The following is a 23929-nucleotide window of genomic DNA, read 5'->3' on the forward strand; positions in this document are numbered from 1 at the left end:
AAATAATTGCCAATCAGTATTTTATTCTATATTTTTCTAGTGTAGAATGGTGGCAATAAATTCGACCCTATAAAATCGTGGTTCTTGAGCTGATAAATTAGCACAAAACTTGTGCAAACATCAGGTGGCAACACTTCGTTCTATGAATTTCCAGTATCACAGTATCAATATTCTAACACCCTTTAGTATCTTGGACATGTAGTTCGCAATCATACTTTGATCAGCAATATTGACAAATGTGTGTGTGTGTGTGTGTGTGCGTGTGTGTGTGTGGTGACAAAAAACGTTGTGACACATGACGTAATTATTGTATTGTGTCCGGCCCCGGTAGCTGAGTGGTCAGCGTGACGGAATGTCAATCCTAAGGTCCCGGGTTCGATTCCCGGCTGGGTCGGGGATTTTCTCCGCTCAGGGACTGGGTGTTGTGCTGTCCTAATAACCATTTCATCCCCATCGACGCGCAGGTCGCCGAAGTGGCGTCAAATCGAAAGACCTGCACCAGGCGAACGGTCTACCCGACGGGAGGCCCTAGCCACACGACATTTCCTTTTATTGTATTGTTTGTGATGATAACGTATTTTCATTAACATTTACACACTTTACAAGAATCATTAAACAATATTTAGGATGTGTAAAATATTTAATTTAGAGGTGTGTTGTTAGATGTGGAAATACTGCCAGATTCATCCTATAGGTAATACTTTCGATTAATAATTTTGAAATTGTCGCAGATGATAGTGATGCTTTTGAGCACTGCCAAAATGGCTGATATGGGGCTGCATTGGGATTGGCTTCTTCATTCTTAATTGTTGCTAAAATACTACGTTGTGATCGGCTGTTTTGTTTTGATAATACATTGTTACTACCTATAGAGGGGATTGGGAGGTAGGAGGGCATGTCGTGATTTGCCACCTGACGATGATGACATTACTGATAAGGTAGATGAGTTCACTGAAAAGAGCGGTGACGTCATTGATAAAGCAGTGAAGCTTGTGACGTCACAGGTGTGACACTGACCTGCTCATATGATGTCAAAATGTAAACAAAATACACTGGAGAGTACCTTGCTATTTTGCTTCACTACTACTTATACTACTGGTATTACCACTTCTACAACTACATGTCAAATAGGGAATATAATGGATCTCCGTGTGAGCAGACATAGTTGTCAGTATTGAAGAATTATAGGTGTGTTATAAAGCCCCAGTAGAAAACTGTATTTAATTAGGAGTAAGAAGCCGTTGCTCATACATTTCTAATTGTTTTCTGTTTGTTTAAGAGTTTCATTTCTAATTGCGTTACAGGAATAAACCTGTTGTCTAATATGTACTGAACAGGCGATTCCTTAAATGAAAGACCAGAATGTAATATTATTTGTTTACAATTGAAAGCAGTCTGTAATCCGTGCACATCTCTATGTGACTAAAAGCTAACCAGGATTTACCAATCTCAAATACATTAAGAAAACAGAAATTTGATCGCGTAATGCTATGCAAAGTTTCAGATTCATTCAGTATTAAACCTATCAGTGTACACCATTTGGAAATCCATGTCTGTTCGCAGAACGTTTTGCCTTGTGTTTATGCATTCTAACTGCCTAAATACTCCTTCGCAAAACAGACGACATATAGATGACATTTCTGTGTGTATTGTCACTTAGATAGTTCTGTATTTATGATTAAGGGGGGGGGGGGGTAGGACCTCTAACGGGCCGTCTTGGACCAGGAGAGACACCACAAGACATTTTAATTTCCACTGTCTATACTTTTACGAATAAATTAATAAAACTATGTCAGCATGAAAAGGAAGTATTCAGGTTTCACAATCATAGCAGTGGAAGTTCAAAAGGATAACAATTTCTTTTTTACATGTGTAACTTCATCATATTTTCACTTCTATTGGCTGGGTTTCTTGCTATAAGTACACGTTTCTTCATAAGTAAGAGAAATTCTTCGATGAATTTTGCACAGCATACAAACCATACATACAGGTGTATGAAACTCTAGAAATTATTTAATTTATGAAAAAATTAATGTGCTGTTATATTTTAAACTTCATGTTTAGAAAAAACTCAAATTTCATAGTTAATTATCTCAATTTTTACCACAGTTTTGAATAGATTTCGAAAATTCTAGAGTTTCAAACACCTTTAAGTATGGTTGTATGCTCTACAAAATTCATCGAAGAATCTCCCTTACCTATGAAGAAAAGTGTACCTATAGCAACAAATGCAGCCAATGATAAGTGAAAAAAAGGTGAAATGTAAATGTAAAAAAACTAATTATTTTCTTATATTTTTGAACTTCCACTACTATACGTGTAGACCATGAATCCTTTCTGGTCATTGTGACAAAGTTTTATGAATTTATTTTTAAAGGTATAGACAGTGGAAATTAAAATGTCCTGTGGTGTCTGCCCTGCTCCAAGTCGTCCCGTTTGACGTCCTACCCCCGTAAACTTTATGTAAATATTGTTGCTGTGATTTACAAACAGTTACATTAAATGTATATTCAGCTGTAGCCTGGGATCTGTGTTTTATATTTTTGGTAGCCACAAGTCTCAGATTCAGGTAAGATGTAAACTGAGGCCTTTATTGTGCAATATGCATGTACTATTAATTTGTGATGTAGTGTTTATTATCTGATGTAATTTTCTGACATCGTCTGTTACTACAATTGTATATTAACTTGTTGTGTTATATATACAACAGTCCAACCTCATAGATTTTGATCACTTGATGTCACATGTGCAACCAAATATATTTGCTTTCATGATTTTACATAAATGCTTATTTTTTAATTTAACCTTTGAGTTGACAAAAAATTCATTCTCATTGTCTATTGTGGTTGCTCACCTGTCATTTTAATTGTGATAGAAATAATAGTAATGCTATAATGAAAATCTGTAACACTAAAATTACTTCATTGATTAATAGGCTCAGTTATCGTAATTACTATTTGCAAGTGTTGTTTAAACAGTGCCATTATTTTACAATTATATGGGTCTTACAAGATGTTATTTCAGTATTTACATTTTACTTGATTGACATGCTCTGCAAGGTAGCGTCATTAGCTTTTATCTGCGTATGCTGAATGCATGGAACATAGGCTGGTGACAGTAACCACTTCATGCTAACACTGAAATAAATCTTGATAACTAAAGTTCTCTCTGACTTCAACAATAACTGCATTACAGATCATCTTATGTTTTTATTCTGGGATATTAGGTCCCTTGGTCTTCTAAGACTACATGGGCTTCAGATGGAGTCGTCAGTTAGCTGTCAGGAGTGTATGTACTACTTAATTACGTTTTTCAAGATGTCGTCAAATCTGGTTATTTTCATTCCATGTTTTGTGATTGCTACGTTTCGTGTACGAAAAAGTCTTATATGAGAGATCTGAATTTTAAACTAACAGATGTAATAGTTTTTTAATTACTGTAAATGAACTTGATGTTCATGGGTACAACTGATGTATCTTATGTTTTTGTTCTGTGCATATTACATATTATCTTTTCTGTTTGTTCATACTTCCAGTTTATAATGGTTGAAATAACCGAAATTAGTCAGGAAAAAATATAATATTTAGAACTGATAGGAAATAAAAGTGCTTTTCAATAAATTTTCAGATCTCGACAGTTTGGTACTTTCGTATAAACAAACTCCTACATCTGTACATGAAGTCTCAAACTTTATTCGATTTGATAATCTATATAACATTATAAAAAAGGGTAGATATATATGACACTGTTAGTTATTAAATTTTCTGTACTAAACCAGTTAAAGTATAATGTACACTGTTGCGTTTAAATTAAATAAAAAATTAACCTTAAGAAGACTGACAACGTTTTAAAGAAATATTGGCAGATACAAAATACTGTGAAATTAGCATTCAGCATCTATGAAGGATAAAATATAATATTTATTTACACAATATTTCCAGCAAATGTCATTTAACAGACGCCTTTACACCAAGAATATTGTCGTAATGGTATAAAAAAGTTCAATTCTAGTACATTTCGGATAGCAAACAAACAGTAGAGTTTTGTAGAAACCGAACAGAAATAAGAATCAATATCATTTCTTCGAAAACCTTCAAAAAAGTATTTGAGACTCTGAGGAGCAAAGAGAAACACACACCTGGAAGCATCGGTACAGCTTGTCCACCATTCTTTTGTAACGGTTGCGGATGCAGTCACTGCTTTCACCACTGCCATAGTGGCTCCTTGCAGTGTTGAGTAGACGCAACAGCTCGTGTACAGTTCCCCCTTCTTCAATGAAAAGAGCAACCTGAGAATAATGAAACGAAGGAACTATGTTTCTCAACTGCATCCACATGTTGCACCATCTTTTCATTTAGGTACCTAAATCCTAATAACAAAGTAAAAGGTAGCTGCGATGGAATAGGTTGCGATATCCCATGAAATATCCGTTGAAGAGTATACAGAACTATTCGACACCTGTGTAACAACAATAGCACTATAGTTGGCTATCGTGTTTCCTTCTATGTAGACTTCCGTTAAATATCTCTAGTAATAGCCACAAGAATAAGGGTAGACGAAGGCAGTACATCTGCAACTGGTAGTTACCATAGCATATTTAAATATCTCCTAAATTAATAAATTAAACAAAAAATTATAATGGGCAGTGCGAAATTACGCAAAAATTGAGAATAAACGAAAGTATTCTGTAAAGGCCTTGAACATATCTACACATATAGTTAAGTTTGTGAGGAAGTTTCTGAGCGTGATCCCTACTTGCACTTGTCCAGATTTATTTACCTCTACTTTGGTTTCATCGGAGGAAATTACTGCTACGTAATACATCTCACTGCATCATTGTTAAGCCATAAAAATGAGATCAGAGTTTAATCTTCCTTATATTAACAGTAAATAGAAAGAAAAAGAATCTCAAGACAAATGTAGTAATAACAATGCTTAAGCGATTGAAAAAGCAATTAAATTTAGACTGAGAAACGATCTTAGTAGTACTGATAATAATCATAATAATGGTACGAGAATAATAGCACCTGGTTAAACCTAGCATCGTTTACGAATGTGACGAGTGTCTAAACTTGACGGTCGTGTAATTTCCATTTTTGCCTTTCATAGATTTCTGTTCATTGTTACGATCGTCAAACTCGTCGTCAAGATTGCCGGTTTTCAATCAGACGATTGATTTAAAGAAGAAAGATTCACTGCAGTTGGAATACTTAGGAATTACTATAAAGGTAGTTTAGGTACTTTATACTTGTTAATGTCTTCTAGCTCTGAAGATGGGAGGTAATTTTGATGCAGAGCTACTGAACAGGAATGGTCATATTACGGCAGTGTTTCGCTATAGGAAGCTTTATTTATCAGTTAATACCCAGACAGTTCGCGATACTAAACTGATAATCAGGAATGTAGTAGGTCGCTCACCATGAGTTTTATTTTTGACAACCCAGAAATTAGAATGTTATTTGAAACATGAAGAATTCAAGTATGTTTACTAGTTGATAATGGGTATAGGTTTGCACTATTCCTTCTAGTGTAACAACATCGCTAATAATTATAGTGGTTACTTCCATGTTACACAACATTGCTGTACAAACAAAGGAAGAAGAGTCCCCAGAAGATGAGTAACTACATAGCTACGTTGAGGAAAAAAGATAAATTAAGAGATATTATTTGATGTTTGAGGAAATATAGGTACCTGGTGTCACAGCTCCATGTGATGGACCTTGAGTTCCCAACTGGACAGAACTGAAAACCGTTTTCTCTGCGAGAAATGTGTATTAAAATATGGCGAATACATGTCACTTGATGAAGTTTTAATATCTTGTAAACAAACTAATATATCTTGTTATTATAATCCGTCAAAAGCCAAAGGGAAGGGCCATTTTTCATACACCTACAAATGTTCTACTGGAAAACTCATGAAATGTAATGGTTTAAGTTCCATAAAAGAAGCTTTGTTATGTTTCAATAATTTATTTACTTATGTACAGTTGGGAATAAACGCAGCTATATTAAAGTGTCTCATATTGGTAATTATGAGCAAAAAGTATATTACTACAATGATTCGGAGAATGAAAGCGAAAATAAATTAATTATCTCTTTACGTAAAGAAAAACTACATTATTCTTAAATTATTATTTTTAATATCAAAAAATGAACGTGAACACAAAGATTGTGACATAAGCTCAGTTTTCCAATTATCTTCTCAATTATGCTAAACCTTGGGCTACAGAAACTCGCTTTTTTGTGTAATACAAAAGCTTTATCTGTAGCACGGACGTCTTCAGTTTTTCGTTTTCTTACTTGTTTCTCTCTGTTACCGTTTTCATCTGAAGCAACTGACATTCTTCATTGTGGAGTTTTTAAGAAGCAAATCTAAACCTTGGTTATATATATTCTTGTATATTTTGTCTCGCTCCCGTAAGTTCCGACATTTTCTTACGCGCTCTTGCTGCTTCTCTTTTCTTTTTTTAGCTGTAATAAAACAAAAACATTTTCGTTTGCTTCACGATTCTTTTCTTTACAAATTCATTTCAACTGAAATAGTTTCTTTGCAAACTCTTCCCGTACTTTGTCTTTGTCGTGCAATTTGCGCCGTACGTTTCATTGTTTTCCTCATTTTTGGAAATGAGGCCCACAAACAAACTTCTCTCATCTTCAGAAAATTTCTCTTTACTCTGTTTCAAGAGTATTATCCATTTTCTTCGCACTGTTATGTGCACTAGTGAAAGTAAAATTAAATTACAGTTAGAAGATATTAAATAGTTTTACTGAATTGCCGTTGCATAGGTAGCGTTGTTCGTTTTCTTCTGTCGGAAAATACAAAATAATAACGAAAAGGAACAATAAAACTTGACAGTGTCAGACTTTCATGACCTACTGTAAAACCTTGTTTTCAATAGAGAGTTCCTGAAAATAGACGCATTGTCGTTTCATACTGACTATTGTTGATGACATCTTATAGCTTTTGACGGTACGTAGAAAATAAACGAGCTGCCGAATTTAATGTTTATCTAGCATATTTACACGAAACTTGATGAAACCGGACATCGAACTCATTGCCGTCTGCTTTATCTCTTGTTGCTCAACAGGTACAGTCGGGGACGTAATGCGCTAGAACCCTCGCCTTTTGGTTATGCTGAACAGCAAAACTTTTCTGTCTGTTAAATAGGACAGCAACCAAGGAGACACAGTGCCACTAACAAACTGTAGACTCATCATGTGTCCCTAAAGTACCGCACAGGTAACACAGTGTGACACACCGCCTGGAACGAAGTTTTATTAGAATTAACAAATGGTGAATTTCAAGCTATATCGGTTTAAAAAAAGGGCCATTTGCTTCTGTCATAAAAGAAAGAAAGAAAATCTACGAGAATCAAAGCCAGTAATAACTCATTCTTCGTGATTAGTGCATTTTTGTTTGACGTGAAGAGGAGTTCGTAACTGATAGGGCTTTTTATTTTTGGATACTGGCTATAGCTTTTCACAATTGATAGAGGCTTTCCTACTTTCCTGCCATTTTGCATTATGGTACAAGCGAACGGACTGATCAGTCAGACTTGAGACGAAACAGTTCGAACATATTACGAATTTCTGATGGTCATTCTGTGGGTGGCTAAGGAGGATGAGATAAAACACGTACCCATATTTTTTTATTTAAATCAACATGGTTTAATGCCTATATCGGTGGGACATATTAGAGGGATTCTTCTCGCCTTCTATTACGAAACTCGAAAAGCCACTGAGCCTTACGGTTTTGGGACCGGTCAGTTGCGATTTCAGGCGTTAGGAACGCGTCTGGTGTGGTGGTTCGCCGATTGTTTTCTCGAAAGGAAGATTTTGCTGTTAAAACTCGTTCAAAATAATCCATTGTTTCTGTTACCCGTAACAGACAAAATATTAAGTTAAATGAAAGAGAAATATAATCTAGCAGTGATATCATTGTTGACACTTTCATTGGATTCATTACTAATACAGCAACCTAATAGGTGTCATAAATCCAGCGGAAACAATGCTTCTATAGTTCCCAAAAGAAAAGTAAACCTTGCTATTGCTGGGTGCAATTAGTAGATAGTTTTATTAATAGCGTGTCTAGAGGGAACAGATACTTGACAAATGAGTAGAGTAGTGTACAACGTGACAATGTCCTCTCGTTTATAAGTCCCGTTATTAATAGCTTCAACTATAAAATTTGGCAATCTGTTGCGAACTTTCCATTACCAGCATTTGATTAAAATAATTAATGATAAATCATAAGATAGCGTGCTCGACTCTAATGTAACACATAGAATTATCTGAAATGTCAGCTTAAACCACCGAGTTCTGTTATACAGATAAGTTTACTTACTGACTTCGACCAGCGTATTCAACGCAACAAGAGGCTTGCACAGGGTAGAGTAGCATGGAGAGCTGCATCAGACCAGTCTCTGGACTGAAGACTACAACAACAAGAACGATCGACCATGTTCTGGGTAAGTAATGACAGTACAGAGCTGCCACGACGTTCTACGACCTTTTTGTCTCACGAAGGAAGCTTTTCCAACAGGATAGTAGAATTCTGCGGAGGCATGATGTAATTTGTGCTTTCCACCACTGTCTACGATTAGCGTCGTTTTAGGAACCGTAAAGGGTGTTCTTGGTTTGCGTAACGCGGGTGTCTATCATATTTCTTGCACTAGCGGAATGTCATGTATTGAGATATCAGAACCATGGAGGTTTGATGTACGGAGCATAAGCGTCACACACGCCTGCAACAGCTCATCAAATATCCTATTGCACAACACTACCTTGGCCCAGCTCATTCTAAGCAATACAGTACTTCCGATTATTGTGATGATTTTTTACGGAAGCAGTTGAAATTAAATTAGCGAGTGACCTTAAACATAGATATGGACGTGTTTTCTTAAATACAAAGTGGAAACCTGCTCTCTGCCTTGTCAAAGTAACGGAGAGATGGAGTTATTGCGACCTCACCAGTTGGTTATTAACATTAACTGTCGATAGCTTCTGACGTCGACTGTCTTATTGTAAATGACAGGAATATCAGGTGAATATAGCACGATAGTTCTCGCCTACTCCAGTACGTAGGTTAAGCATATTCTGGAATGCTGTAATATCTCAAGTAGGAAGAATATATCCACAGCTGAACCTTGCGCTTGGGCCTTTCAAAGACGCGGAATAGTGTGAATTTGCGTTAACTTCTTGCATACGCTCTGTAAACCGAGGTTTCAAACTCTTTTGCAAAGAGCTTCCTTGGTGCACTTGTGGCTTGAAAATGACAAGGTATGCACTTGTCCAAATATCAGTGGTTACCGATGCTGCCACCTGGTTGCCTTGCCATAAGCTTTTTGAACGTTGTATTAACTAGAAGCAACTATGGTTTTACATATTTAAAATCATAATACTTTGACAAAAATCTAATTAACAGTGTGTTATGCTTCTAGCCTTGAAACAATCTGTGTCTACGTTCAACTCACACTCACACTGAAGCAATGTTATCGCACTTCCACGAAAGTATGGAAATTTAGCAGCAGGAGTATCTGCATAATGACGCCCTCGTAACAAATTATTCACTACCAATATGCAGTCATCAGTTTTGCATGGGCACAAAAAAAGTTAAAAATTACCTCCGCAGGTAAAAATTCAGGCGTCAACAGCTCTGTAATTCTGCAAGTTTTCACCCTTTGATCTACAGCTTTATCGCAGAAGTAAAAATTTTGACTCTTGCGATATCAAAACCCCCACCTAACGTAGCCTTCCCTTTGAGGCGTGTCAACAATGCCACTGTGCTAACACACACCTATGATAATCAGCACTCCTTCACTATGAGGGTTAAGACGGATAATTCGTAACGTAAAAGAAAACATTACTATCAGTTACTGTTTTGAACAAACTTCCTGGGCTAGAAATATAAAAGTGCTAACTCAATATCACCCATTAAGTCAGAATCATTAAGAATATTTAATCATAAAGACAGGAATATACAAGTGAATATAGCAGGATAATTCTCAGTTTCTGCAGGATGTAACCTACCAAACATATTCTAGGATGTTACAGTATCTCAAGCAGCAATCATATTTCCACTCCTAAGCTGTTCCTCGACAGCCTTGTACATGTATTTCAAAGAAACGGAATAGGCAGCCTCCACGTTGACTAAACGAAAAGGTTAGTAAGTGTTATTCGCGTGTCTGCAACTAGGTGCCAGAGCAGAAGCTTTGTTAAAAGGTAATATTCAAATTCACTGACTGCAATTTGAACACCATAAATTTAAAAAAGGGAGATTTAGTTAGGGAGTACTCCTCTTCCATCGCTGGCACAATTACTATAATTTTCCTCTCTTAAGCTTTCTGCTAACCAAACAGTTGGCTGTAATTCAAAGCGACCGTTGGCTGCGTCACCGTAACCCAGTCTTAATCTCCACAAGGAACAGAAGGGCTCCAGCTAACATGTCAGTTCAATCGACATCGAATAAACGCACAAGCTACACAAACTTCCCGTCTTGGTTATTAGATAAATTATTAACGTTATCAATTCGTCACTTAGACGATTGTACATTTCTGTTCGCACTAGACTTCTCATTTTATGAAGTAAGAATGCAGAAAGGCCTACCACTGTCAGCAGCATTAATAATGGATTATCAAAATCCTTCAACAGCAAATGAGAGGAAAGAAGGTAACTGACGAAAGGAGGAACTATAAAAATCCATAAAATGAAGCAGACAAGATAATTCAGATGCCAAAAAAATTAGATACACAGAAAATGTAAAATATCTAAATAGAAGGTTCCAAATTATTTCCAAATTATAAATAAAAATTACAAGAAATAAGGAAACAGAGTGGGAGATACAGAAGAATCAGTAGGATGAAACGATAGAAATAAAACTACGAAAGAGGTAACGAAGGCAGCTGCACGAATGAAAACTGGGAATTCACCAGGGCGTGGAAATTTACCAGTGGAGTTAATGAGGTAAGGTACAATCATTCTGTTCGATTGTCTGAGCAACTTGTTTAATGTATGTGGTGTGGGGAGGAAATATCAGCAGTGTGGAACTTAGCGTTTCTATGCCTCATACATAAAAAAGGAAACAAGAGAGGCTGTAACAATTACTGTGACTTAAGTGGCATTAGTTCAATTTGCAGACTCTATGGGACGATTTTGAAATCAAGAATCAGATGGATCGTGAAAAAGAAGTTGGAAAGGAATCTAATTGGTCTTCATAGATCTGGAAAATCATGTGACATAGACCACTAGAGATATCGTCATAATGTGTCATTAGAGTAGGGGAAGAAATTTCTAGAAAAATATTCAGGATAACTAAAGGACTGAAGCCAAGATGGTGTCTACTCTCACACGTCTAAGGATATATATGTGGAAGTCATTGGATCTATGGTGGAGAAACTGCAATAGTGTGGGGATTGAAGGAAGGAGCCAATGTATGTACACATTTTTCTACGTCGATGATCAGGTCGTTGCAGCAAACGACGGAGAGAATTTATCTTAAATGTTAATAAAGCAGTTGTAAGACTGTTAAAAGTGGAATTTGAAAACTAATTTGGAGAAGACGGAATATCTATGATGCAGAGCGAGGGAAAGTAACTTGGACATTGACGGACATCTTACTAAGGTGTCTAAAGAGTTCAAATACCTGGGTAGTATCGTGACACATGATGGAATGCTGGCTATCCAAAGTTAAATCCTGTACTTTGCTTCTCAAAAATCAGGTTAAAGGTCTAAATGTTCTTACGGAATCCATTGGGGAACCAATAACAAACTAGGGGAAAGTGTGCTGGAACCTCACAGAAAAAAATAAAATGAAACTTTGAGCTTTAGAAATGGACCACTTGAGAAGAGAATGTCGAGTTTCCCGAGCTGACCACGTAAGGAATGAATAAATAAGAGGTATGAGGCAGACTCATAGTATTACGGATAAAATAGAAAAAAGACTACTAGGTCGATTTGGGCATGTAAAAAGAATTGATGAAGACATGTGGCCCAGGAATTACTTTCATAGTACCCTCTTGGAAGGAAAAGAAGAGGAAGCCCACGGAATGTGTAGCCAAATGGTATCCAAGAAGCGACGGAGAGAAAAGTAATAGAAGAAGATGAAGAAGAGTGGCGAGATCCAGGCATTTGGCGAAAAAGATGCAGAATGCGGCGACAACTGTCTGACAACCGCGACAAGAAGCAAAAGAAGAAGAAGAAACATGTGACTATGGTTAGTATAGCTGCTACCTATTAGAAAATTAAAAAGACGTTTGGGGAGAAGAAAAGTATCGGAAAATTGCAGCCAGTACTAAGCAAAGAAGTGAAATCTGAAAGCTGCGTGACCGCGGCTAGTATAGTTGCTGCTTATTACAAGATGAGAGAGACGTTTGGAGGAAAATGAAGTATCTATAAATAATTGAGAAATGTGAGGACAGCCAGTACTAAACAAAGAAGTGAAATCTTAAAGGTGGAAAGAATATATGTAAAAGAGATATACACTGGAATTGAGATTGAAGACCATATTGTACGAAGAAAAGGTGAATTCGATGAAGGTGAGATGCCTGGATATCCGATAGTATACTAAAAAAAAAATGAACCTAGTTGACAGAGCACTAGAACAACTAAGTCAGAATAAGCAAATGGAGTGAATTACATGTTCTCAAAATTATTTAGATCGTTTTGAGAAAATACCACCACATTATCGTTCCACATGTTATACAACGTATGTGGTACAGGCGATATAAACACATACTTCAAGAAGACTGCAGTTCCAAGGAAGGCAGTTGTGACAGATGCGAATAATACAGAACTGTCAATGATATAAGTCGTGGTCGCAAAGTACTGACATGACTTAATTACAACCGAATTAAAAAAAATTGCTAGTGCTGCGATCGTTCAGAGACGTTCAGTTTGGTTGTCTATAAATGTAGGAGCACGCGCGGAAGTACTGACCCAAAGACAAAGAAGTCAGGTTAGAGAAAGGCAAACTTAAATTTGTTACATACGTTGTAGATTTAAAAAAATGGAAGAGCAGCTGAAAAGAATGGATAGTGTCTTGAAAAGATATTTTTAAATGGGCCTCAACGAAAAAAGCAATGTTAATGCAATTTAGTCAAAGTGAATCAGTCGTTGCTGAGGGAATAAATAGGAAAATAACATGAATTCTTTAATTTAGTCAGCAATATAAATAAAGGTTGGACACCCAGAGAAGATACAAAATATAGAGCTGAAATTGCGAAAATGGAATTTGTGAAAAAGAGAAGCCTGCTGACATCTAGTACAAATTTAAGTATTAGGACACTTTTTGTAAGATATTTGTCTACAATGCAGCCTGGGATGCAAATGAAAATAAACACTTAAGAAAAGAAGAGAGTATAATGTTTTGAAACTACATACTGGAGAAAAATGAAGATCACAAAGTTAGATAGGATAATGTGAACGTATTGAATGAAACTGGATAGAAAAAAAATTATCTCATCTTGAAAATAAGCTTAAATGGAAAGGAAAGAAAAGAGTAAGAATTCATTTCCAATACATGTGGGAATTCTATATACATCCTAATCTCCTTCTTGTCCTGTCTCCGTTCGTCTCCCCCTCCCTCTTCCTTTGTCCATCTCCTCTTTCTTACCAATCTCTCTATCACACCCCCCCTCTCGTCTCTCTGTCCATATTCTTCACCCCACCTCCCTCTGCGTTTCCTCCTACCCCTTCTTTCTGGCCATTTCCTCTTTCCTGTGTTCTATGTCCATTTCCTCCCATCCCTCTGTCTATTCCCCCCCCCCCCCCCCCCCCATCACTCTGATCTTGAACCATGTTTACTGTTACTGTAAACTCAGATTCTGTAGCAGCATTTCAATCAAAAACCAATTAGCCGTAAATAAAATTTTCCTGAATGAGATTTTCACTCTACACCGGAATGTGCGCTGATAATCTGCCAGGAAGTTTCAAAATTTTCCTTTTTGCTAACAACGTTTCAGAATCATACATTTTATATATACTTTTTAAATTAAAAAGTATATCTTCTATACCTCGGCATATATCTATACCTCCGTCCCATTTTTCATGGTCTAAATTTCATTCCTTTTTTTACGCCATGTAAAGCATTATTATGTTTTCTCATTTCATCAGTCACATTCAATATCTCAATTGTTGTCCAAGGTTTTTGTTAATCTATCACCAAGCTACTGAGGGTGGTAAGCTTTCTGCAACATTTCATAACCAAAGAAGTTTAGTTCAACAGGAAATTACAGAAGAAAAGGCCTCTAGTGACTTTGCTGTTTTAAATTAGGAGGAATCTTTATAAAAAACTATATATATCCCGATTCTAAAAACATAGCCCAGCCTCTTAATAAGATAAGATTACAGAACATATTCCTCAATCGAACTAGAAGATAAATCTATGACATGGGCTCCTCATACAATTCACAGTATTTGTACTGAATACTTACGAAGCTGGACAGAAAATCCTGGCACACGAACGGTGTGGCGGGAACCTCAGAATAACAGTACTGACTGTTACGTTCGTACTTGTAACGTAGACGGTTTTAAAGCAAAAAAAGATGGGAATTGTACATTCACATTTGCCGTCTACCAGGAAGTCAGTGATACATGACCTGGTATTCCTATAACTAAGTCACCTACAGACAGATACAACCAGTAACAATTATGTATCATCACCACTTCACGCATTCGTTCCTGAAGCGTCAAATGCGCCCTAACCATTATCACAAGCTTATTTAAATGATATTGCATGGGATTTCAATCTTCATTTAAACCTTCCCATGGGTGGAGATGAGCTTATAGATTCTGGACTACCAGGAAACAATTTACTTTTAGTTGCAACGTCTTTGTGTTTCTACACGAACAATGGAAAAGATTCCTTGAAGAAAACCGAGTTGACTGCAATAACATTCCAGACTTAATAAACAGACTGGATTCTATTAAGCTTGATATAAATCACTGTAAATTATGTATCGATTCCAGCAAAAGAAATATTGTGGGCGTGCTGCTACTCAATATTAATGATCTCTCTTCAGTTCTAGTAACATACGCAAATTTTCTGAAGGAGAATTATAAAATTTTGGAATATGTTTTGGAGAAAATTAAATATGTTGAACATGTATGGTTTTTGTGTGAAGATCTGAAAGTTATATTAAAATATATCCATGTTGTTTGTATTACGGGATAGTAGTGCAAGAGACAAACATTGGAAAAAAGACAGTGGCCCAAAAAAGGAAGTTTAACACTAGTTACTAAGAAAATAATAAGGTGTAACCTAGTGGAGCCTAAAAACTTCCTTTACCAACTCTTCATGTAAAACATGGTGTAATTAAACAGTCCTTGAAAGGTCGTGACCAAGATTATGGTTGTTTGGTTGTTTTCAATATGTCAGCGACAAATTTCCAGCCCTGTCTGGAGACAAATGTAGAGAAGGAATCTTCGTGTTTACTCACATCAGGGCTCTAACTAAAGACAGGAAATTGGAAGATACTATTATTCCTAAAAAGAAAAATATTTGGAGTGCATTTAAGGAAGTTACGGATAATTTTCTACTAGACAATAGACAGCCTGATTATAACTAGATTCTGGACGACATGCAAAACGATTTGAGAACACTGGAGTGCAACATGAGTCTCATATTGCATTTTCTGTTTTAAGGTATCGACATATTTCCTAACAACATGTAGGCAGTCACTGAGGAAGAAGGAGAGATGTTCCACCACGGTATTTGAGAAACGGGGAGGAGATAGCAGGAATCACTGCATTTTTCAATAAGTACAGATTACTGCTGAATTTTGTGTACAAATACTACGCAAAAACGCCAGAAAAAGTCCGAAAGAACAAGATTTTACTATTGTGCTGCTTATAAACTGAACGGAGATCAGAAGTTTCCTTTATGCAATCAGCACTGTACAGCAGCAACACTTACTAAAGCCTTCGTAATCATTTTCTTATATTGCAAAAAGAAAGCGTCGCTCAGTTGCTTACTACAACGTCTAACTGCAATGGACATACCTCTGGAAGCAGCCTCTGAAGCAGTTCATAGTAGACAACACCCTCTTTATACCAGGGGATGCGTGACTCCTTCATTTTGGTCTCGGGCAGGCTATTGCCTGAGATGTATAGTTTGTTGATTCTTTTTCATTAATTTTCATCTATTATTTTATTTTAGAGTAGATAACGTAAAGACACCATATTTCTTCACTAGTCAAGTTATTCAATAGGTAAGCTAGATGAGGCAGATCAAGAAAAAATGGATATGTTGCCACCGATTGACTTTTTTTACTTTCAAATAGAACGCATATCAGCTCTACACCCTTCTTCTAGAGTAAGGCGCAGAAAATCACCGCCAGGTCTCTCTGATTTAGATTTATCGTGGCTTTCCAAAACTCCTTTAGCGAAATGCAGGTACGACTTCTTTCCCCAAGTTCCCCAAGAGATGTAACACTCGAACGTCATATCTTCCTTTCTCCACGATTTTTCATCCTTGCCCATTGAATATGGCTAACCATTTACGTCAAAACGAAAGAATGTGAAACGGCACCAGTATTGCGAACAGTATCTACAGCCTAACAGCCCCCACCCCCTTCCAAATACGATCACCGTCCTATCAGTAGAGAAACCGATAAAACTGTCGCAGATATCAGACTTTCCCATTTGACGGGCTGATTTTGGTAACTTAAACAATACTCTTCATGCCATTCAAATATGCAGCATTTTATACGTAACCGCAAGAACAGGGCTATGAACTTAAACAATTGCAACTTGTAAATACCCTCGTAACAACCTACATTACAACATATCACTATGAACGACAGAAACTTACGTCCAACTTACGCTGAGCCGTCAAACGTCATGAGATACGATACGCACATAAACAAACGGCGGTAGTATCGCGCATACACGGTATAGAAGGGCAGTGCAACGTACGAGTTTTCATTTGTACTCGTGTGATTCATGTGGAAAATTTCCAGCGTGATTACGGCCGCACGACGGGAATTAACATACTTTGAACGCGGTAAGTTAGCTGGAGCGAGACGCATGGGACATTCCATTTGGTAGCTCGTTAGGGAGTTCAATATTTTGAGAACCACACTGTTAAGAGCGTGGTGAGAATACAAAATTTCAGGCATTACCTCTTTCCACGGACAACTCAGTGGCCAACGTCCTTCACTTAACGACCAAGAGCAGAGACGTTTGCATAGAGTTTTCAGTGCTAAGAAACGAGCACTACTGCGTAGAATAACTGCGGGAGTAAACGTGAGACGTACGACTAACGTATCGGTTAGAACAATGCGGTGAAATCTGGCGTTAGTGGGTTATGGCTATAGAAGACCGATGCGAGTGTCTTGGCTAACAGCACAACATCGCCTGCAGCGCCTCTCTTGGGCTTGTGAGCATATGTATTGGACCCTGTACGACTGGAAAACCGTGGCCCGGTCAGACGAGACCCGATTTCACTTGGTGACAGCTAATGGCATGGCTGGAGAGTTGAGCGGACCCCGACGAAGCCATGGACCCAAGATGTCAACAAGCCACTGTGCAAGCTGGTGGTGGCTCCATAACGGTGTGGGCTGTGTCTACAAGGAATGCACTAGGTCTTTTGGTCCAAATGAACCGATGATTGACTGGAAATGGTTATGTTCGGCTACTTGGAGACCATTTGTAGCCATTTATGGACTTCATGTTCCCGAACAACTACGGACGTTTCATGCATGACAGAATACCACGTCACTGGGCCTCAGTGGTTCGTGATTGGTTTGAAGAACATTCTGGACAATTCGATCGAATCACTTGGCCACACAGATCGCCAGACTTGAATTCTGTTGAACGTTTGTGGAGCGTAATTGAGGAGTCAGTTCGTGGACAAAATCCTACACCGGCAACTGCTTTGCAATTAAGGACGGCTACCAACTCCTTTGCAATTATGGACGGCTACGTAGGCAACATAGATCATTATTTCAGTTGAGGACTTCCAAGGACTTGAAGAATCTATTCGATGTTGGCTTGTTGCACTACGCCGAGTCAAAGGAGGTCGGACATAACGTTAGCAATAATCCCATTAAATTTGTCACAATGTATTTATTTCATGTAAAATTTGCCGGTAACGGTAGGTTTTACACTTCATTATTGCTCATGTTATATGTTACATGAGCAGCTGTCGCACAGCTGTTGATGCTGTGTGATGGTCACACAGATTATAGATTTATCGTAGAAAATCAAAGGACAATAATAAATAATCTACAGCTTGCCAATGTTAGTGCTACAACGTGCGCTGTAGATCATAGGCGCAAGGTACAATGTGTTGCTGTCACCTGGCCAGACGCCGTCTAGCGACTCACAACCAGTGGATGGTGGCCGTCGTCTGCTGTGCCAGGAGGAAGTTGTCAAGCAAAAAATTCTTCTGAACAAGGCTGACAACGGCGAGCTCTTTCACAGTAATGTTTTTTGGAAGGTTCTTCAATTACTTGCGAGTAAGAAAGTACAGTAAATTTCTGTATCGTAACCTCAGACTGATACTTTTAACAGCCGGAATGCAATTTGATAAATAAAGGACTTCATTTAAAGGTGTTTTTCTGTTGTTTTTTTTGCCAAAAACATAACGAGAATTATAGAGAAATGTAACAGTAACGTGATAAGGGGAGGAAACGAAACCCAGAAATTTGTTGTTCACTAACGTTAAATCACGTGATCCATGTTCATAAGATTTTATCGAAACTCAGGGCTTCGAATTACCATTTCAAATAATTTTATGTGCTAATAGTATGTCCGAGCATGCTGTGGTACAATTATCATTAATTATTTTGATAAATTTCTTTCATCAATTAACTACATCAGTAAAGGCTATAAATTGATTGTCAGAATTTGCTGTTGTGTGTATTAACGTATGTGAATTGTAAACAAGAAGAAATTTTACCATTATTAAACTCGTTTCTTCATTAAGTGCATTCGCAACCAGTGCTAGCAATAAAACTATTAACTACTGTGCTCTGATACTCACAGGTTTGTTATCGTTTCGGCTCCTTTAAGTTTATTGTTTCCACATCAATCACGACCCCCGCCAATTTAATGTGATAACAATGTGTACATAATTGTCAACAATGTCATCACAGCTAGCTTAAATTTGTGTTTCATTTAAATATAAACTCAATTATTTTGCCTACCGTAAGTATTGACACTAGTGGAGACAATTAGAATGAAATCTGCAGTCTCGATCATCCACGAAGCGCTCGCAACACCAAAAGTTGTCGCCTTTCTAGCGCCAGACAGCCGGTGTTTGGAAACTGCCACACATCCGGTCCAACGTTTGCGTTCACCGATCCCTTAGTCTACCCTGCCACCGCAGAATTGCTGTTAGTTCTAGTCGTGTTATGTATCGGTTCTCGTTCTACTTAAACTTCTGAAAATCAGAAACAACAGTAAATTTTATTTCGATTTTAGTGTAACAACGAAGACTGCATTAATGGATAACAATGGCTAGGGTATAGACACAAAATCAATTTTATTTCGAAAAATACACATAACTCTGATGTTATGGTTGTCAATTTCTAAGCGACCCACCGAACGTCCATTACAAATATATAATTATTCGAACTGAATTCACTGACGCTATGATAACAGGGATGCAGAAAGTCGTGTGTCAGTTGCGAACTGTTTAAAACACCCTGGAAAAAAATGAAATTCACGATCTGTTACTAAATCGATTTACGAGCTCCACATCATGTCATGCAACATTGCTAGCATCACAAAGAATTTTTATTACTGTCTCTCATGTGCGCATATGACAGTTTTCCTTTCTTCAGTTATGACAGAAGGACACGGCCCTTTTTGTTAACGCACTTTTGCCTACAAATTATCTTATCTTTGTTCCTAACTTCAGTACAAATAATATCTCATATTTTGTTCCGTGTAAAGTACGTTAGGAAGACACGTGGGTTCCCTACTTAGTGCTTCGTCTCCTTGGTTCTTAAGCTGTATAATAGGCAGATATCCATAGAGAGAATTTTAAGGAAATCTAACTGGCCCAAGAAGGAGATGGCTGACAAGGCGCTTGTTCGACCATTCATTGAGTACTGTTCATGAATATTAGATACTTACCAGGTAGGAATGATAGAAGATATAGAAGAAATCCTAGGAAGAGCAGTGCGTTTCGTCAAGGGATCGTTTACCGGTGCGAGATGTTTAGGGAGAAGCTCAAAAGACTCTATTGACAGACGTTACAAGACATACGTTGTGCGTTACGCAGAGGTTACCTATTGAAATTTCGAGAAAGCACTTTCCCGGAGGAATCGGACAACGTTTTACCTACTTCCGTAGACATTCACAAAATGGACAAGACGATAAAATTCGAAAAATTTAAGCTGATGCAGCTGCCTACAGACAGTAGTTTTTCCCATATCCCATTCGCGAGTGGAACAGAACAGGAGAGGATCAGTCAGTGGTACCAGGAGTACTATCCGTCACACACTTGTGGAGTACGATAATATACATGTTGATCAGCAGTTCAGCGTGACGAAACGACTAATGGTATGGTGAATTATGTCACTGACTGAAAATGGTATGACTCTCCACATTTACCACCTTATAAAGGTTATTTTTTTTCTGTTACTGTAACCACTGTTTCAAAATAATCGTGTCGGTTTGAGGTCCTATTGATGTTCTTAACTGTAGCAAGTCCAGATACCATAAGCTACTGTCTATATCATAAGCTATACGTGTATCTCACTATTGTCAATTTGTGCCTCACCAAGTGTCTGCTGTAGGAATTCACATTGGCCGTAAATTTTTGCAAATAACAGTTGTTAACTTACTCTGGTATATCAGCGTTTTTCATTTTAGTGGAAAGTATCTATTATGGAAGTGTCTGTAAATAACATATTTCTATCTCAGTTAGTTGCTGTTCTTAATGGAGATCAATCGGTAATCATAAATTTGTGTTTCATTTATAATTATACTTTTATAATTCTGCATTTACTTGTGTTATTCTACGATACACTGGGTTATAAATTCACAGGAAAAAGAAGTATTTGTTTTTCATTGATTTCATACCATAGATTGGTTACATGACAGTACACAAGTGGTCACAGTTTCGAAACAGTACATTAATATTGATCTTGAGCGTTCAGTGCGATTATAAACTCTTATCTGCTGCAGTAGCGTTTCCAAATTTCGTATTACAGTATCAAACGAAGCTTGTATATGTTACTATCAAGTCACTCCCCACAAAATTAGTTAAAGATTGCTGAAAACATAAGACGTTTGTTCGCTTGACCAGCCAGCAATGCACTGTGTCAGATTTCTGCCACCACAGCAGCAACTGTCACATATGTGACCATCACTGCGGTAGTGGCACTCCTTAAAAACACTACATTCCGCTACTCAGTATGCTAGCCGCCACATGCCAAGTGCAGTGCGGGGCGTTCAATTCTTGCGGAAAATAGACGTCGACGGAACGGCTACCGCGCAGATCCAGCGAAGCTACACTATCTGATCGAAATTATTCGGATCTCTATTAGTGGCGCTATTATAAGGAGTGTCCGGCATTCGTTTTTATGGCGAGCTCTGCTGGAGACACGTTCAGTGAGGTGTTTCAATGTGGAGAAATGGCTTCCACCCCAGGTTCTTCCTCAACTTTACGCAGCAACTACGCAATGCTGTCAAATGCATTTATATTCTTGCCCACTTAGGTCTATCTTAACACTATGCCGTCCGGCGACACCACAGTGATGTGCGCGAAACAGCGGTCAACGGCCGGCGACACCACAGTGGTGTCGTGTGCATAGTATCGTCAATGGCCGGCGACAGCACTTTAGTAACTTTTGCATTCTGTTGGTGTTTTGTTTAGGTAACAATAAGTTACACAAGCCAACAAGTTTTTTGTTTTTATAAGTACTTGTCTTCTTTCATCATGGCGGACGGAAGAGACAATAGGATTATTTACGGCGAATGCGTGAACGTCTTGTCTGACGTTCAGGACGACTTGGCCGATTGGGAAGAAGATATTGGATATCAAAAAAATGAAAGAGAAGCAAAATCGTAGGAAGATAGTGAAATACGTCCAAGAAGAATTCGGCGAACACTAGGGCTGCCAACTGATTCGGCTGAATCGGACGAAGAAGACAGTTCACAGCGATTATACTTTGATTTACCGAGGATCAATAATAAATCTGAAGGATACCGGAGCCAAACAATTTCCTAAAGATACACAGAGCGTCGAGGATATCGTAGAATTATATACTGGGAACGATCTATTTCAATATATTAGCAACCAAACCTACAAGTACTACAGTCAAAATTGCAATAGAAGGAAACTGGATTTAAAAAAATGCCAAATTTGTCGACGTTACGGGACCCTAACTTAGAAAATGGTTTATGGTTTCTATCCTCATGGGAACTGTAAAACAAGCAAGGATCGGTGATTATTAGTCAACGAATCTGTTGATAGACTCACCGATATTTCGCAAAACGATGTCCCGCAACCGATTCAGACAAATATTATCATTTTTACATTTTTCCGACACCAATTATAAACCGGATAATGCCGACCGGCTTGTCAAAGTGCAATTCGAAATTGATTATTTTTCCAAAAAGTTTAAAGAAACGTTTAATCTAAGTCAAAACATCTCCACTGATGAAGGAATGATACCGTGGTGTGGACGGTTAAATTTTAAAGTTTACAATGCGTCGAAAATTACGAAATATGGCATACTCAATCGGATGCTGTGTGATTCGAGTACGGGGCACATTTGCTCATTCAAGATATATTCCGCCGCTGAACAGCCTTTAGCAAAAACAGTGATGGAACTATTGACACCTTCTGATGGAAAGTGGCATCACCTCTGTATGGATAATTATTATAACACTGTAGAATTTGCAGAGAAGTTACTTGAAAATAAAATTCAAGTATGTGGAACGACACGGCAAAATAGAGGATTTCCGGAAAATTAAAGCGCGCAAAGGTCAACGTGTTTGAAGGTTGTCAACAACGGAAAGGTGACAAGCGGCCGGCGAGAAGCCAAGTAATCCGAATTAGCGCTGCCGGCGCCAAGCGAATAAATTTCTACGAGACGTGCGGACGGCAAAGTGTTAAGCGCAAGAAGGGTGCCACATACTAATCTCGGAAAAGGCCCTCACACCGTAACGCCATCTGCCCCGTACTTCACTGCTGACGTGACATGGTGGCAGTAACGTTCTCCTGGCATTCGCCGAAACCCAAATCCTTCCATCAGGTGGACACAGGGAATAGCGTGGTTCTTCAGTCTAAGTTAGTCGTTACCACTCATCCACTTTTGGGTGGCGTCGCTGTTTACACCTCAAGTCTCGCTTAGTGCTGACTACAGAGATACATCCGGCTTACGAGGAGTTCCTCGACCATTGTACCTTTTACTTCTTAACTCCCCACGCACTGCATTGCCCTGGCTGGACTCCTGTTAGCACTTCGGAACTCACTAGTGACTCCTTCCCCTGATTCGACGCATGCTTTGCAACGACCCTCAGCAGTGGTTGTCCCTTCGCATTTCCACTTCACAGGCACATTACCAACAGTCGCCATCGACACCTTTAGAAGTGCTGAAATGTTCTTCATTCTCTCGTACTCACGTGATATCGAGTTCCACGTTTGAAATAACAGACGAATGTATTATACCATTACTCCTGTTCTACTGACAACACATTACTCTCCACCTACATCTGCACCTAAGGCCTTGTCTCTCCAGACAGCTAGTGGTAGATTCCGAATTTACGTAAGGGTCGGTGGATACTTTTGATCAGTTAGTGAATATGTACGTACTGGCAAGACGTCTTTTATTTCCAAATGTGGTTAACTGGGCGGTCTATAACCATTTAGTTGCTGTGTAGGTTCATCATCTACTCTTGTGTTCCACATACGCGACTGTTTGACCTCTAAGAGTCGAAATGTGATTGATCACTTCTTTTTATGTTCCCGTAC

At 38.1% G+C, this 23929-nt stretch overlaps 1 protein-coding gene across 1 annotated transcript in view; it reads right to left on the reverse strand.

The window, feature by feature from the left end:
• LOC126200194 (odorant receptor 2a-like) overlaps positions 1-23929 on the reverse strand; it is a 69999-nt gene that overhangs the window by 17195 nt on the left and 28875 nt on the right. The window contains exon 3 of the mRNA XM_049936691.1: positions 4139-4288. Within this exon, the coding sequence (XP_049792648.1) occupies positions 4139-4288 (150 nt within the window). The remainder of the gene's footprint in view (positions 1-4138; positions 4289-23929) is intronic.

The sequence above is a fragment of the Schistocerca nitens genome, chromosome 1 (genome assembly GCF_023898315.1).
Source record: "Schistocerca nitens isolate TAMUIC-IGC-003100 chromosome 1, iqSchNite1.1, whole genome shotgun sequence".
Classification (NCBI taxonomy): Eukaryota; Metazoa; Arthropoda; class Insecta; order Orthoptera; family Acrididae; genus Schistocerca; species Schistocerca nitens.